Raw genomic sequence first — 12,757 nt, 5'->3', positions numbered from 1 at the left:
GCACAAAAGGCTTTTATACAAAGTTATGAATGGAAAGGAATCATCAAAAAAAACCCAACAAAAACAACAAACTAACAAAACTTCAACTTTTCTCAATGAAAATGAAAGATGGAAACCCCTTTCAGCATTTATCCAACATGTTTTCATATTTTTCTGCTACTTTGTATTGCGATTAGACAAGCTTTCTCTTCAAAGAGGGCAGTAACTGTTTTCAGTTTCCCAGTTAGCAATCTTAAAGACAGCCTAACAGTTGAGTATGTTTGATTAAGTTACCAATGATTTCCTTAAAAGAAAAAGCAGCAAAATCATTTGTAGCAATTTTTTTGCAACAATAATTGATTAAAAGAATCTTCCAAGGCAGCTAAGAACTCCACTGCTAGAACAAAACAAGGAAACAATTGGGATAAAACCATGGACTGCAGAAGAAAATGCTCAGTATCCCCTCTCTCAGGACTGGAAGATTACATAGAAGCAATAATGAGTAGCTTAAATAGGACAAAAATACTAAAAACCCATGAAGGGACCCATGAGGGTCCCTCAAAGGCTGAACTTGGACCCCTGGACAACACCAACCCATGGAGCAGCCTGTGGTCTGGCTGAAACACATTATGTGCTGAACACAAAGAGGAAGGCTTAAATAAAGGCATGCAAAGGCCTTCTCTACTAAAATACCCATATAAAATTGGGAAAAGTAGAATAATGTAATTTCAACTTTGAAGCAGTTTGAGGAGCAGAATCCTGGTTTATTTTGCAGACATCAACATGTTGCAGAGAAGGGACTGACAAATCAATAGCAACATCTAATATACACCTCCAACAGAGGAAAGGACTCCAGGGTAAAGAATTAAAGAGGAATACAGAGTCAAGTTTCAGTAACATTATTTCACACTAAATTTAACAAAGAAGAATCTTTAGAAAGTGAGAAAGAGTGAAGAGTGCTACTGTGAAATGTGCAGATTAAAAAAAAAAAAAAAGATAAGAATCCTGGATCTGGATTAACTACTTGCTGGAATTCTTCATTCCTCACCCAAATATTCATGATATCACAAACAAGACTTTTTTTGCCCTGGCCAGGGACCCGTGGCAACTCAGTACTGACTATTCATATAAACTGCCTAAAATCCTGCTGTTACAAGCGATTGTACACTCCAGAAAGTCCTGTGTGAAGTGTAAGCACTGGCCTGGAACAGTGTATAAATAGATCATGGCAAAAGCAGCAACTATTCAAACTGTGGCCTGATACCTGAGACTTGAAGACTGAATAGCCCACAGCCTGGCCTGCTTGCTTATGCTGACACAGTGCAACTTCTGGCCACCAAATAAACTACATTAATGTGCACAAAAACAGAACAAACTATTCTGTGATCCAATCCCAGGAATACAGTTATTTTTTAAAAATGCTATTTTACAGCACTTTATTCCTTTTTGCTTGTTTTCCTACCTTAGTAAGAGAAATACTGATATTTCCAGTTCCATGGAGATTACACAGTAGAAACTCCTAATTATCTCATTTATTCCTTACCTCCCCCCACACCCAGGCTCAACACATGGCGCCAGCAGCATATTCCTTTTTCAGCCCTGAGGGAATAAGTCTTCTCCTGCTACCAATTAGGGTTGTCAGTCCCATAGCTCAAGTGGTAAAAACCTGTGCTGTAATGCTTGAGAGTCAGGTTTCTGCTCCAATGATGTATGAAGGAGAGGCAGTTGTGGAACAGTTTAAAATGCAATTTTACCTTCATCCTAAGTGTGCAACAACAAGAAGCAAAATCAACTTGATGTGCAAAATCTTACAGATACTTGGGTTAAGGCTCAGATTCCAGTCAGTCACTTGAGGTGCCAGAACTGCAGTTGCTCCAATCACATTTTTTTTCCTCTTTTGAGATCTGCATTATTGTACAGTTTTCAGCTCTATCACTTAATGTCCTCCTTCCCTTCTTTCTAGCACAAAGAAAAGCATCTTAATCAGTATATACATGGCACAAAAGACTTGTGGAGGGAACCATGCACTTTTAGTCTTTTAAATCCTCCATACTTAACATACCTAAACATCACTGCTTAAAAGATAATAGGCATTTAAATTCAGAGTAAATTAGCAATCAGAACAATTTGATCTAGCCAAATTAAGGTTCCAAGCACTTTCACATACTAGATTTTTTACTTTCGTTCACACTATCCCATTTTTTTCTAAAACTCAAAGGATTCATCTTATCTACATACATAAGTGTTGATCTTCATTTTGGAATTTTCTGTTTCTGAAGCAGCTTAATTCCACTGCCAGCAGTATTCCTCTAACAGAAAACAAAAAACCAAAACCAAGCAAAATTACAATCAAAACCCACATACAGGTTTGCCTGAAGCAGAAAACCAAGCCAAATTAATGAAAGTACATCCAAAGCTCGGGCCTCAATCCTTATGTTGTTAAAATCACCAGTCCAGCACTAAGAAAACAGTACCTGCTCTATTTTGTGACTGTGAATGTGGGGAGGCAGTATAAAAACCACATATTAAAAAGACTAACATGTAGTGTGTCGTTCTCTAGGAGCCTCTTAGAAACAAGTTGTGCTTGTAGATTTTCTTGTTGAAGGAAGAGTTCACCAATTATTACTTTCAGCTTTTCGGTAGTTTTGTTGAACACACCATCAAGTATAAACTAAAAAACAAAGAATGATTAAAAAAACAGAGGGGGGACACAGAAACAAAAAATAGAGCTGGCACAGAAACAAAAAACAGAGCTACATACAGTACAGCATGGGTAAGGGAAAGACTGCAGACAGGCAATGCATTTGTGATGCTCTATTAAGAATCTTATCAACTGTGCTACTTCAAAAGTAAACATAAATCTCCCCAGCAACGGGAAATGCAACCACTAAATTTCTTGAATCACAGGTTAAAAACAGAACAAAGCCCCTATCCAACAAAGAAACACAGAGCTGAATGGAAACACTCGTGCTCTTGAAGATAAGGACACAGTTTAGGCTCTTGCAGAATCAGGCTGCAGTTTTACTACTTGTAGATAAGATGAGGTTTCAGGTAATGAAAGCTCAGAACAACCAGTTTCATACAAGTTTCATTTCAGAGTAAAAATTAAATTGGAAGTTTGGAGACCTGGATGCATGGTCACACAGACTTGAGAAAAAAAGCACTTAATTGTGGGGTTTTTTTAAAAAAGCTGTCAGCACAAGATCACAGAAAATACACCCACCATTCAGAGATAGTACCACATTCCTGCAGTCATTTCTCCTATATAGCACAGCACTTTTCCCTTCCAGATGGGATTAATTTTATTTCTATAGGAGACCTGAAATTGAATTCACTGCCTAAAGATAAAAATCTCCCTTGGTAGGAATATGCAGTTCCCTTCCTCCTCACGTTTCTCTCTCACAAAAAAAGTGAACACAATCGCTGATAGTTGAGAATAATGCTTTTGGCACAGCTTCAGTCATTAGCAAATAATAAGCTCTGAGCTACAGCAATTCTGTGAGGCTGCAAAAAATATTTTGTCTTTCTATGAGGCTCTGAGAACATACAAGGCACTGGACAAAGATGAGTTACAGAGCTGCACAAAGGGGTTAATTTATTCCTCCTGCATTTTGTCAGTCCTTTAACAAGAACTATAGGCGACCTTTGAGCCAAACCAATATGTTAAATCCAATAAAATTTTTCTATACAACAAAGATCTTAGTATATTTACTATTACTTTTCAGCCTCTTCTGAATGCTCACAATACCAGAGGAGAATCATAATTTAACATTAAAAGAAACAAAGATGCAGACTAAGATGAAGAGACAATGCCCAGTAATACAGCAAAGCAGAATTGCAGTGGCACTGCCACTAATTACATAAATAATGAAATGAGGACAGAAGAAAACACAAAACTGACCTTAAAGGAAGAACAGGAATAATTTCACATCTAGCAGCTTAAGATAGACAATCTATGGAAAAAGAAAACAGAGCATCAGAGCAATTCTCACTTCCATAGTACCATCTGCTGTGATTCACCAATAAAGCAGCAATCAGAAAAAGAGCAAGATGTTTACAGCCCTGTGCAATCCTTCTTATCATGAAAACAACCAATTTAAGAGTCAAGAATATGTATGTTGAAAATATTTCTCTGTGACACCAAAAGAACAGTTTAAAAGCTTTTGGCCTAGTCTAAGTTACTACATGAAGGAAAAAAAAGCCATATAATTTCTTTCTCTGGCATTAACATTAGTCATGGTTCTTTAGTTTGTATTTCTTGAAAACAGAAGAACGGAAAGTACCACAAGAAACCCAATTTTTTTAAGGGATATATGTATAATGAAACATTAACAAAGATTTTTTTTCTGTATTACATAAAATGTTAGTATTTCTTTTTAATGTTTTTATCAAATTTAAAGAAAGCAGAAATACAAGAACTACACAGCCCAAATTGTATATATAAAAACACTTGAAGAGGCTGAATCATAAAAAATCAGCCATAACCAAGTCAGACAATAAAAGCACAGGTGACAAAAACAAAGCCAGGAGTGAAATAACAGCACTTGAACTGATGTAAACATTCAAAACCCTGAAGACAGGAAATGCAAAAAGAGAAAGCTAGGCGTTAATGAAACACAATACTCGACAGGCTGAAGCCTACTGTTTTCCCTTCAAACAATTTTCTTTTGAATGCAAACCTTCAACAGCTGCTAAGTGTGCTACAGACACGCATTTGTAAGAACTTGTACAACATGTTTTTCTAGAGCTGACTCTTCAAACTCTTCAGCCTCAGAAGGGCCACTGTGCAGCAGCCTGCTGCACCTCGCTCCAACAGCTCCAGTGATGAGATCTCTCCTTTCAAATCTCTGAAGATATGCTAGGGAGGTGAGGATATTTTCTTGCAAATGAAATACTGAACAGGTGAGTGTCACAGTGACACTGAGGGGATGGCAAGCAGCTAAATCTCATGTAAGATTTAAGTCCAGAGCACTCCCTGGTCACATGCTGGCTTTGCACAGCTTCTGGCAGCAGCTTGTTTCCTCGGAAAGCTGACACAAGGTACTGCCATATAACAACACTACCCCAGCCAACTAACAAAACCACTTGGTACTGGTTAGCAAGCTGAACTGGCCCGTGCCTGGTTACAAGAGACAGTCGGCACATGGGCAGTTTTGTGATTGCCCTTTTAAGCCAGAGCAGAGTTAGATTTTCCCAAGTATTTCCTGAAACACCAGTCCTGGAAAAGAAAAGGAAATCACAGCCACAGAATAGGTGCAATTGGAAGGGACCTTCAGAGGCCACCTTGTCCTACCCCCTATTTAAGGAGAACCATCTTAGAGCTGGTTGTTCAGGACCATATCCATGTGGCTTTTGAGTACCTCCAAGGATGGAGACCCCACAGCCTCTCTGGACAACCTGTACCAGTGCTTGGTCACTCTTGTGGTGACAAAAGTGTTCCCTGATGTTCCCTCAGAAACCTCCTGTGTTTCGGTTTGTTCCTTTTGCCCCTGTTTCTTTCACTGGGCACGACTGAATAAAGCCTGACTGTCCTCGGTGCACCCTTTCTTGAGGTATTTATATTTATTAATAACAGCCCTCTGAGCCTTCTCTTCTCTAGGCTAAACAGTTGCAGCTCTCTCAGTCTTTCCTCATATTTAAGATGGTCCAGTCTCAATCATTGCTGTGACCCTTCTCTGGCCTCTCACCAGGATGTCCACGTGTGCCCTCGCACCCAGCACTCTGGTACCTCACTGGTGCACAGCAGAGGGGAAGCAGCAGCTCCCTCCACCTGCTGGCAACACCACGTCAAATGCAGATTGGGATATGTGAGTCACCTTTGCCACAAGAGCAATTGGGAGGAACCTCTCCATGCCAGGGATCAAAATTGGGAAAACACATGGAAAAAGACAAGATGCATGCAAGTGCCATGTCCAGATGCTCTATCTGTCCTACATCCATCTGTCATTCTAAACTTGGGGATTGAGCACCAGCTCAATTTCAGTGATGAAATAAAATGAAATAGAATAGAATAGCTCAGTTGGAAAGAATCTACAGTGATCATCCAGTCCAACTGCCTGGTCACTTCAGGGAGGATGAGAAGCTAAAGCATGTATTAAGGGCATTTTCCAAATGCCTCTTAAATGCTGACAGGCTTGGGGCATGGACCACCTCTCTAGAAAGCCTGTTCCAGTGTTTGACTACCCTCTTCTCAGAAGAGAAATGCTTCCTAATGTTCAACCTAAACTTCTTCTGGTGCAGCTTTGAATCACTGCCACATACCCTGGGATATCCACTGGATGCCAGGGAGAAGAGATCAGCATCTCGTGTCTCGACTTCCCCTCCTCAAGAAGCCGTAGAATAATGAGAAATAACCCTCAGCCTCCTTTTCTCCAAACCAGGCAAACCCGAAGTCCTTAGCTGATTCTCACAGGCCACTGCCTTCACCAGCTTTGATTCCCTCCTCTGGATGTAGCTGCAGAGCCCAGAGCTACACAATATTCCAGGTGAGGCCACACCAGCGCTGACTACAGCGGGACAGCCTCCTCTGTTTGACCGTGCTTGATGGACCCCAGGCCGCCTCTTGCCCTCTTGGCTGCCAGGGCACGCTGCCAAACTACACCTGAGCGGAACCAGTACCTGAAGGGAGAGGGAAAACGCCGGGGAGGGGAAATATGGGGCGATTTCAAAGGATTCAATGACAGGACAGAGCTGGAAGCTGACGGCCGGCTCCCCCGGCCTCCCCGGGGCACGGCCCCGCCGCCCTCCCCGCCGCGGCAGCATCGACAGCCGCCCCTCCATCACCCACCCTCCCGCTGCCGCCGCCGCCGCCGCTCTCACCGGCCTCCGCCTCCGCTTCCGGGTCGCCTCGGGCGGAAGGGAAGTCCCGCCCCGACCGCCGCGTTCCCGGGGCCGCGTCCCTCCCTCTGCGGAAGGCGGGAAGCGGCGCCGGCGATGGGCGACATCCACGAGGTGCCGCGGCCGCGCATCGCCACGGGGCAGCTGGCGCAGCACATCGGGCAGCCCGTCTGCTTCGTGGGGCGCGTCGAGAAGGTGCATGGGGCACTGGGCGGGCTCGGGGAGCGGGGACGGGGCTGCACCGGGGCTCTGCGGGAGAGGCTGGCGCCGTCCCTGGGGCAGCCTGGCGGCTCCAGGCGGCCTGGGAGCGGGGTGGGAGGTGGACGCGGCTCTGCGGGAAAGACCTGGCTGAGGCGGCCAAGGCTGTGGCGCTCCCGGCCGCCTGTGGAAAAAAGGCCGCACAGGCCTTTTTTTCTAGACGTAAATGTTCTTTTGTAGATTCATTCTAGCGGGAAGCTCGTCGTGCTTACGGATGGACTCGGAAAGCACACGACTGTGGAGCTGAGCGAGCCTGTAAGTTAAGGAGTGCTTTGGAAATACTTGATGCCGCCTCTTGTGGATTCCGGAGGTTTTGTCTCTTCTGAAACCCGTACATGCCTTCCATGTTTTGAGTTATTCCACCTGTATTTCATTGCCTCTCTTTCTTGCATCTTTCTGCTAACGTGTCTTCTTACCCATGAGCTGCCTTGGTCTTGATCAATTTTCAGCTGGGGTTAAGAGAGAACTCATTCTTTGTCAGACACATCCCTGTCTGGCTATTTCGTCTTACTCTATTAGTTCGTTTATTAGCTTTATTTTAATTTCAGTCTTTCTTCCCATTTTCTTACAGAAAACGAACATGGTGTTTTCAAGAGTTTTTTGAGTTAACATTGCTGCATCCTCTTAGAACACTTGTCATAGCGTTTCAGTAAACTCCATAGTTAGCTTGAAGCATTCTTTCTTAAAAAAACCCCAAGCAATCAATGCAATGGGTATAAGATATAATTAGAACTACTGAACAAAAATACTGCCTCTTTTCTTATCACCTACCACTGAAGTAATAATAATTTGGCATTCTCTTCTGATTCTAAGTATGTTTTTTCCACCAAGAAATGTTGTAATTAAAGAATCATTTTAATTGTGATGGCAAATGCTGAGAAACCTTGCCATTTCCATGGGAAATAAATGCATATGGTACTCTTTCAGTCTTTCAAGATAAGTCTGTCTCCGATGATGAACAATGCAGTTTAATATGGCAGAGTTTTGTCTTATAAATGTGAAAATTGATGACATCAAACTGCGACAAAATGTCTCTTACCTTTTTCTTGAGTTTGTGAAAACATTTCCTGCCTTAGGTTGTTAAAAATTCAGATGTTAGCATCTAATCAATGTGATTAGCATCTATAATATTTTCTCTAACAGTGTAACTGGTTGAACTTTGTAAATGCAAAGCTATAGTGCTGGGCACTTCAGTCTAAGTCCCATTGCCTTGGGAGAAACTGGTGTGTGCAAAAAAATGAGAGGCCAGGTTCATCTCTCCAGTTCTCCCAGTGTCAGTGGGGAAACTTAACAGATTTGCTAATCAAAATACTTTCTAACTTTTTTCCCTTTCAATATGTTTCGCTCTTTGTGTATGTCTAGTTCCCTCTTTCAACAGAGGATCCCAAAATTATGGGGAGAGAATTTTTCCAGAAGACTTACTAGAAAGTAAAAAATAAGACTTATATATTGGAAGAGCATTACCAAAGGAGTACTGAACTGTTAAAATTTGTATCTTAAAAAACAAAGAAAACATGCAAGCTGTATTATTTTGGCATAAGATATAATTTTTAGCCTTTTTTTCCTTTGTTCCACCAAAGGCTTATTAGTAACAGTATCTTTGTATTCTGAACACTTACTGACAGATTACTTAAGAAATGATTTACAGATATGCCTTCTGAATGTGGAACACTGGAACTGCTCTCCGGAATGTGTGACACCTCTAACTCTTACAGAGTTCTATAATTGACACAGGTTTGAATGCAGTGCAGTAAAATCAGAATTGTTCTCTCTCTGTGTCCTAGATTAGTCTCTGTTCAGTGATGAAATGACACAGTTTCATATATTTATGAACCGGTATCTTTCTTCTTTCTTCAGACGCGTCTTCATATTTTTTCTTGTTGGTATTGAATTGGCTATTACAAAACCTGTAAAAAATCTCTAAGTGGATCCAGGGTTTTGTGGGTTTTTTGGGGGGAGGGTGACCAGGCTGTCCAGTAGTACTGTATTGTTTGACATGGAACAGAATCTGTCATGAGCAAACCATCAGCTGTGGAGAGTTCCTAACTGTGCAGTAAAGACAGCAGCTATTTAGTGTTACTAATTTCATCTTTGGTGTGTTTTCTAGCTGGATGAGGAGATTTCAGGAGTTATTGAAGTGGTGGGAAGAGTAACAAATCAGGCAACCATCATGTGTGCATCATATGTCCAGTTCAGAGAAGATAAAAGTTCATTTGGTAAGAATATACATTATGGCATATTCATTTGAGTTCTGAACTTGTCTTCAGTAAATAAGAAGGGAAAGCCTAGTTACCCTTTTTTAACAGACAAGGTCTTTCTTCAAGCTGCCAGATAAAGTACAGGGTGTAGAAAAGTGTCATGAGAGAAGTTCTGTACCAAACACAGTGGTTTACAGTTAAACTGTAGGAAGTGACTCAATGCTGGAGCCAGTCTAGATCATTGCTCTGGCCTCATTGTTCTCCCACTCCTGACCACGTGGTTCTCACCTTGCCCTAGACCTTGTGTGGTTGTGCAGCTCGCAGGTCTAAAAGTAACCCTCCAGAAAACAAGCCAACAAGGAACCCTCCAGAAAACAAGCAATGAGTGTTCCTGCCTTGGGAAAATGGGAGCTTGAGGGAGACTGGGATCTCTCAACACTTTAAAATAAGCAGTGCTTGAATGTTGTCAGTGACTTGTGGGGAATTGAACTTATGCATTATAACCATTTTCTTTGCTCTTTTTCAGATCTGGAACTCTACAATGAAGCACTAAAAATTATTCATGAATTCCCTGAATACTACCCATTTGGTACTGGGAGGAACACTTGATTTTTATTAACATATATTTAGAGTTTCAGAGGGGACTACAGTACTGTGGTTTCTTGCCTGATAGCATGGTAACAGTTGCATTTATTTTCAACAGATATACTGAAAAGACACTGTTACATGTGCTAAGTGTTGCCTATGAAGAGTATTTTCTTTGAAAATGTATTTATTCAGCAAGGAAAACAAATCTCACTGAAAAAAAAGTCTCACTGTATATATTTAACCCTTTTGCATCTATGAGGAGCGTTCTCTTGCAAGATTAGACTTGTCAGAAACTGAAATTTTGTAAGCATCCTTTTCTAGTTGGTAGAGGTTCTAGTATACGTTACAGGAAACTTGTAACATGGAAAAATTTAGTGGGGTTTCAATATAAAGATTTTTGATTTAATCTGCTTTGATATAAATTTATTGTATGGAAGGGGTATTTGGCATCTTCAAAATGCTATCTTCACCAATAAAAAGATTCACTGCATTTAGCCATTTGTGTCAGCATTAAATGTTAGAGTGCTAATCTCAGTTATATGTGGCGACTCCTGTTCTGTTTGACCTGACACAGTTAAATTTAACAAAGTGGAGTGCAAGGTTCTTGCCTTTGTGTGATGCTAAACACTTGGAAGATGTCAAATTAGGCTTGGGGATTTTCATCTAACAGCCTTCATGCTTGGTTGGAGTCTCAGCAGCAGTACCAGGATTCAGCCAGCTTGTCATGGTGACTAACCATAGGAACTTCCAACAGCCCCCAGTTTTGTTACTATGCAGGCTACTTACAACACTTGGCAAAATTTTTGCATCACTTGAGGTAACACATTTAAAGTAAAATTGAACTTTGGAAATATTTTCTGGGAATTAATAAAGTATTTCAAAGTATTTTAAGTAAACTGTAGCCATGTTCTTTGAACTTTTGTACAAACAGGTTTCAGCTTTAGTACTTAGATTTAGTGCCTTAATAAGACTGATAGCTTTGTGCTAATTTATAGACATCTCTTTCTAGTCAAGGAATATGTTTCAAAAACTGACACTTTGAACTCACTACAAACTGGAGGGATGGAACAAGTTAACAGAGGAGCTTTCTTTTCTCCCTCCCCACCTAGAAGATGGATACTCTGTTACAGATACACAGTTACTCTGACTTGGAAGGAGGTCTTCTTGAAGTAGCAATCAGTCTCCTTCAGCAAGCAACACAAGGTCCATGTGGCACGGTACCATGCCCTGTGTGTCATCACTCTATTTAAGTGTTCAGTAGAATCAAATGTCATTCTTAATAACTACATGCATGTTTTCCTAGCATTTAAAACTATTTTGTTCTATTCTGCTTTAGCAAATTGGTATTTTGTGTGTGTACATATACTCTGTAAAATGTTATGTACAGTTACCCAGAGCACCCATGCCCAGGGGAGCAGCCTGCCACTAGATGGCTTTAGCACTTCAGAGAGCAGCCTGGGGTGTGAGGTCTGGTGAGGGAAAGTTTGAACACACCAAGTGGGAAATGCTGGTTTCCCTTTGTCAGTCAAGACTCTCCTCGTTGTCCTGCAGCACTAAAAGTGGCTGGGCAAGCTGTACACACTAAAAGTTTCCCTTACATACTTTTCATTTGTCTGCTTCTCTACAGACCATCAGTCTGTGTGAATAAATGGCCTACCCTGGCTTCATGGCTGTACAAATCACACAGCAATGCAAGGAGCTGTAAAACATTCCTGGTACTAGAGTAGTGCTCAGGTCATGTATGCATTTATCAGCATAATTTCCTACATTGCCATGTTGAAAACAGCCAGCTGCTTTAAATACCAAGGGAAAGACACAACCATGCCAGCTTAGCCTGATGGTTAGCAGGGCCCCAGACACCACACACAATGAAAGGTGAGAAACTGCCAGCCCTCATAGATAATAAAATGGGAAGTAGGGGCTTCCTGGGACACTGACCAAAGGGGAGGCACCAGGGCAACTGAATCAGAAACAGCAGACAGGGATGTCACCAAAGCCAGTAATGGAGCAGCAATGGAAGGCATGAAGAGGAGCTGGTGGCTTCTTTGGGAGGACAAGAGGCTGGTGCATGGTGGGAACCTGGCAGAGGAAAAGGGGCATAGGAAGTGAATGCTGTAACTGGAGCAGACTTCTAGAAGTTCATGCCATTTGGAACAGGACTACTCCACTACATTCATGACTGACTTCTGAGACTTGGTACCTTTTTGCTGGGCTCTTGGCTGACCCTGCTTGCCTGCTCTGCTGTCCTGGCTTGGGCATGGACGTATGCACAGTTCCTGTAATGCTCATGAGCAAGGAGCCTGTGTGATGATAAAGTGCTTGTGCTTAATCAAGGAAGGGCTGCAAGGCTGGAATATCTATCAAAATTACTACAATGGAATGTAATCAGCACGAGCCACAGGATCACAACATTTTTGCATGCAAGGACACCTTCAGCAGAGTTGAGCTGAGATTTACCAGGCAACAGTAAACAAAAAAATAACTGCAGCTAATAAAATGGGCGTAGCTATACTTTTGTTAGAAAACAAGAAATCACCCCAAAAGTGACAGATCTATTAATTTAAAGACAAAACAAGGAAAAAAATCTGGTAATTAATAAACACAGAACTTAGCTTTGTAATTTTGCAAATCGTGTAACTACTGACCTGAAAGCCTGATTATTAACTGCAACAACCAAAACCCATAGTGCCAGAATATACACATTCATAATCCAAAACACTGCAAAGATATGAGTATTAGACTGAGCATGTAATTTAACTTAGTGATAGAATTTGACACACATACAGTTATAATTGAGGTGAAAATGTTATAGATTAATTTTCTTTACATGAGAAAATGAGACACTGTATGTTGGTAGTTGCATTCACCTCAACATGGAAATTATCAGAGAAATTTAC

The 12,757-nt window shown here is 41.4% G+C and overlaps 2 protein-coding genes across 5 annotated transcripts in view; one reads left to right on the top strand and one right to left on the bottom strand.

Annotated features, from left to right (window-relative positions):
• Positions 1 to 6,834, bottom strand: part of UMAD1 (UBAP1-MVB12-associated (UMA) domain containing 1) — an 80,010-nt gene extending 73,176 nt beyond the window's left edge. Inside the window, exons 1-2 of one of the 4 annotated variants that reach the window (XM_036405569.2) lie at positions 6,799 to 6,821; positions 3,881 to 3,932 (exon numbers count right to left, since the gene is read on the bottom strand). The gene's annotated coding sequence lies outside the window, so the exon portion shown is untranslated. Of the gene's footprint in view, positions 1 to 2,518; positions 2,614 to 3,880; positions 3,933 to 6,766 lie in introns of those variants that run through there. The other 3 variants (XM_036405574.2, XM_036405577.2, XM_036405583.2) reach the window with 3 other exon arrangements.
• A 12-nt stretch (positions 6,835 to 6,846) lies between these two features.
• Positions 6,847 to 10,756, top strand: RPA3 (replication protein A3). Its single transcript, XM_036405588.2, has 4 exons — positions 6,847 to 7,011; positions 7,255 to 7,329; positions 9,182 to 9,290; positions 9,799 to 10,756. Exons 1-4 carry the CDS (start codon positions 6,913 to 6,915, stop codon positions 9,879 to 9,881), a joined length of 366 nt encoding a protein of 121 aa, XP_036261481.1. The 5' UTR covers positions 6,847 to 6,912; the 3' UTR covers positions 9,882 to 10,756.
• Positions 10,757 to 12,757: the final 2,001 nt, after the last annotated feature.

The sequence above is a fragment of the Molothrus ater genome, chromosome 1 (assembly GCF_012460135.2).
Source record: "Molothrus ater isolate BHLD 08-10-18 breed brown headed cowbird chromosome 1, BPBGC_Mater_1.1, whole genome shotgun sequence".
Classification (NCBI taxonomy): Eukaryota; Metazoa; Chordata; class Aves; order Passeriformes; family Icteridae; genus Molothrus; species Molothrus ater.
Note: the sequence above shows the minus strand (reverse complement) of the source record. Positions and strands in the feature narration are given on the sequence as shown.

Coding starts and splice junctions, on each gene's coding strand:
- RPA3 (XM_036405588.2), top strand. CDS start 6,913: ATGGGCGACATCCACGAGGTGCCGCGGCCGCGCATCGCCACGGGGCAG. Junction 7,330..9,181: donor CTGTGGAGCTGAGCGAGCCT/GTAAGTTAAGGA, acceptor TGTGTTTTCTAG/CTGGATGAGGAGATTTCAGG. Junction 9,291..9,798: donor AGAAGATAAAAGTTCATTTG/GTAAGAATATAC, acceptor GCTCTTTTTCAG/ATCTGGAACTCTACAATGAA.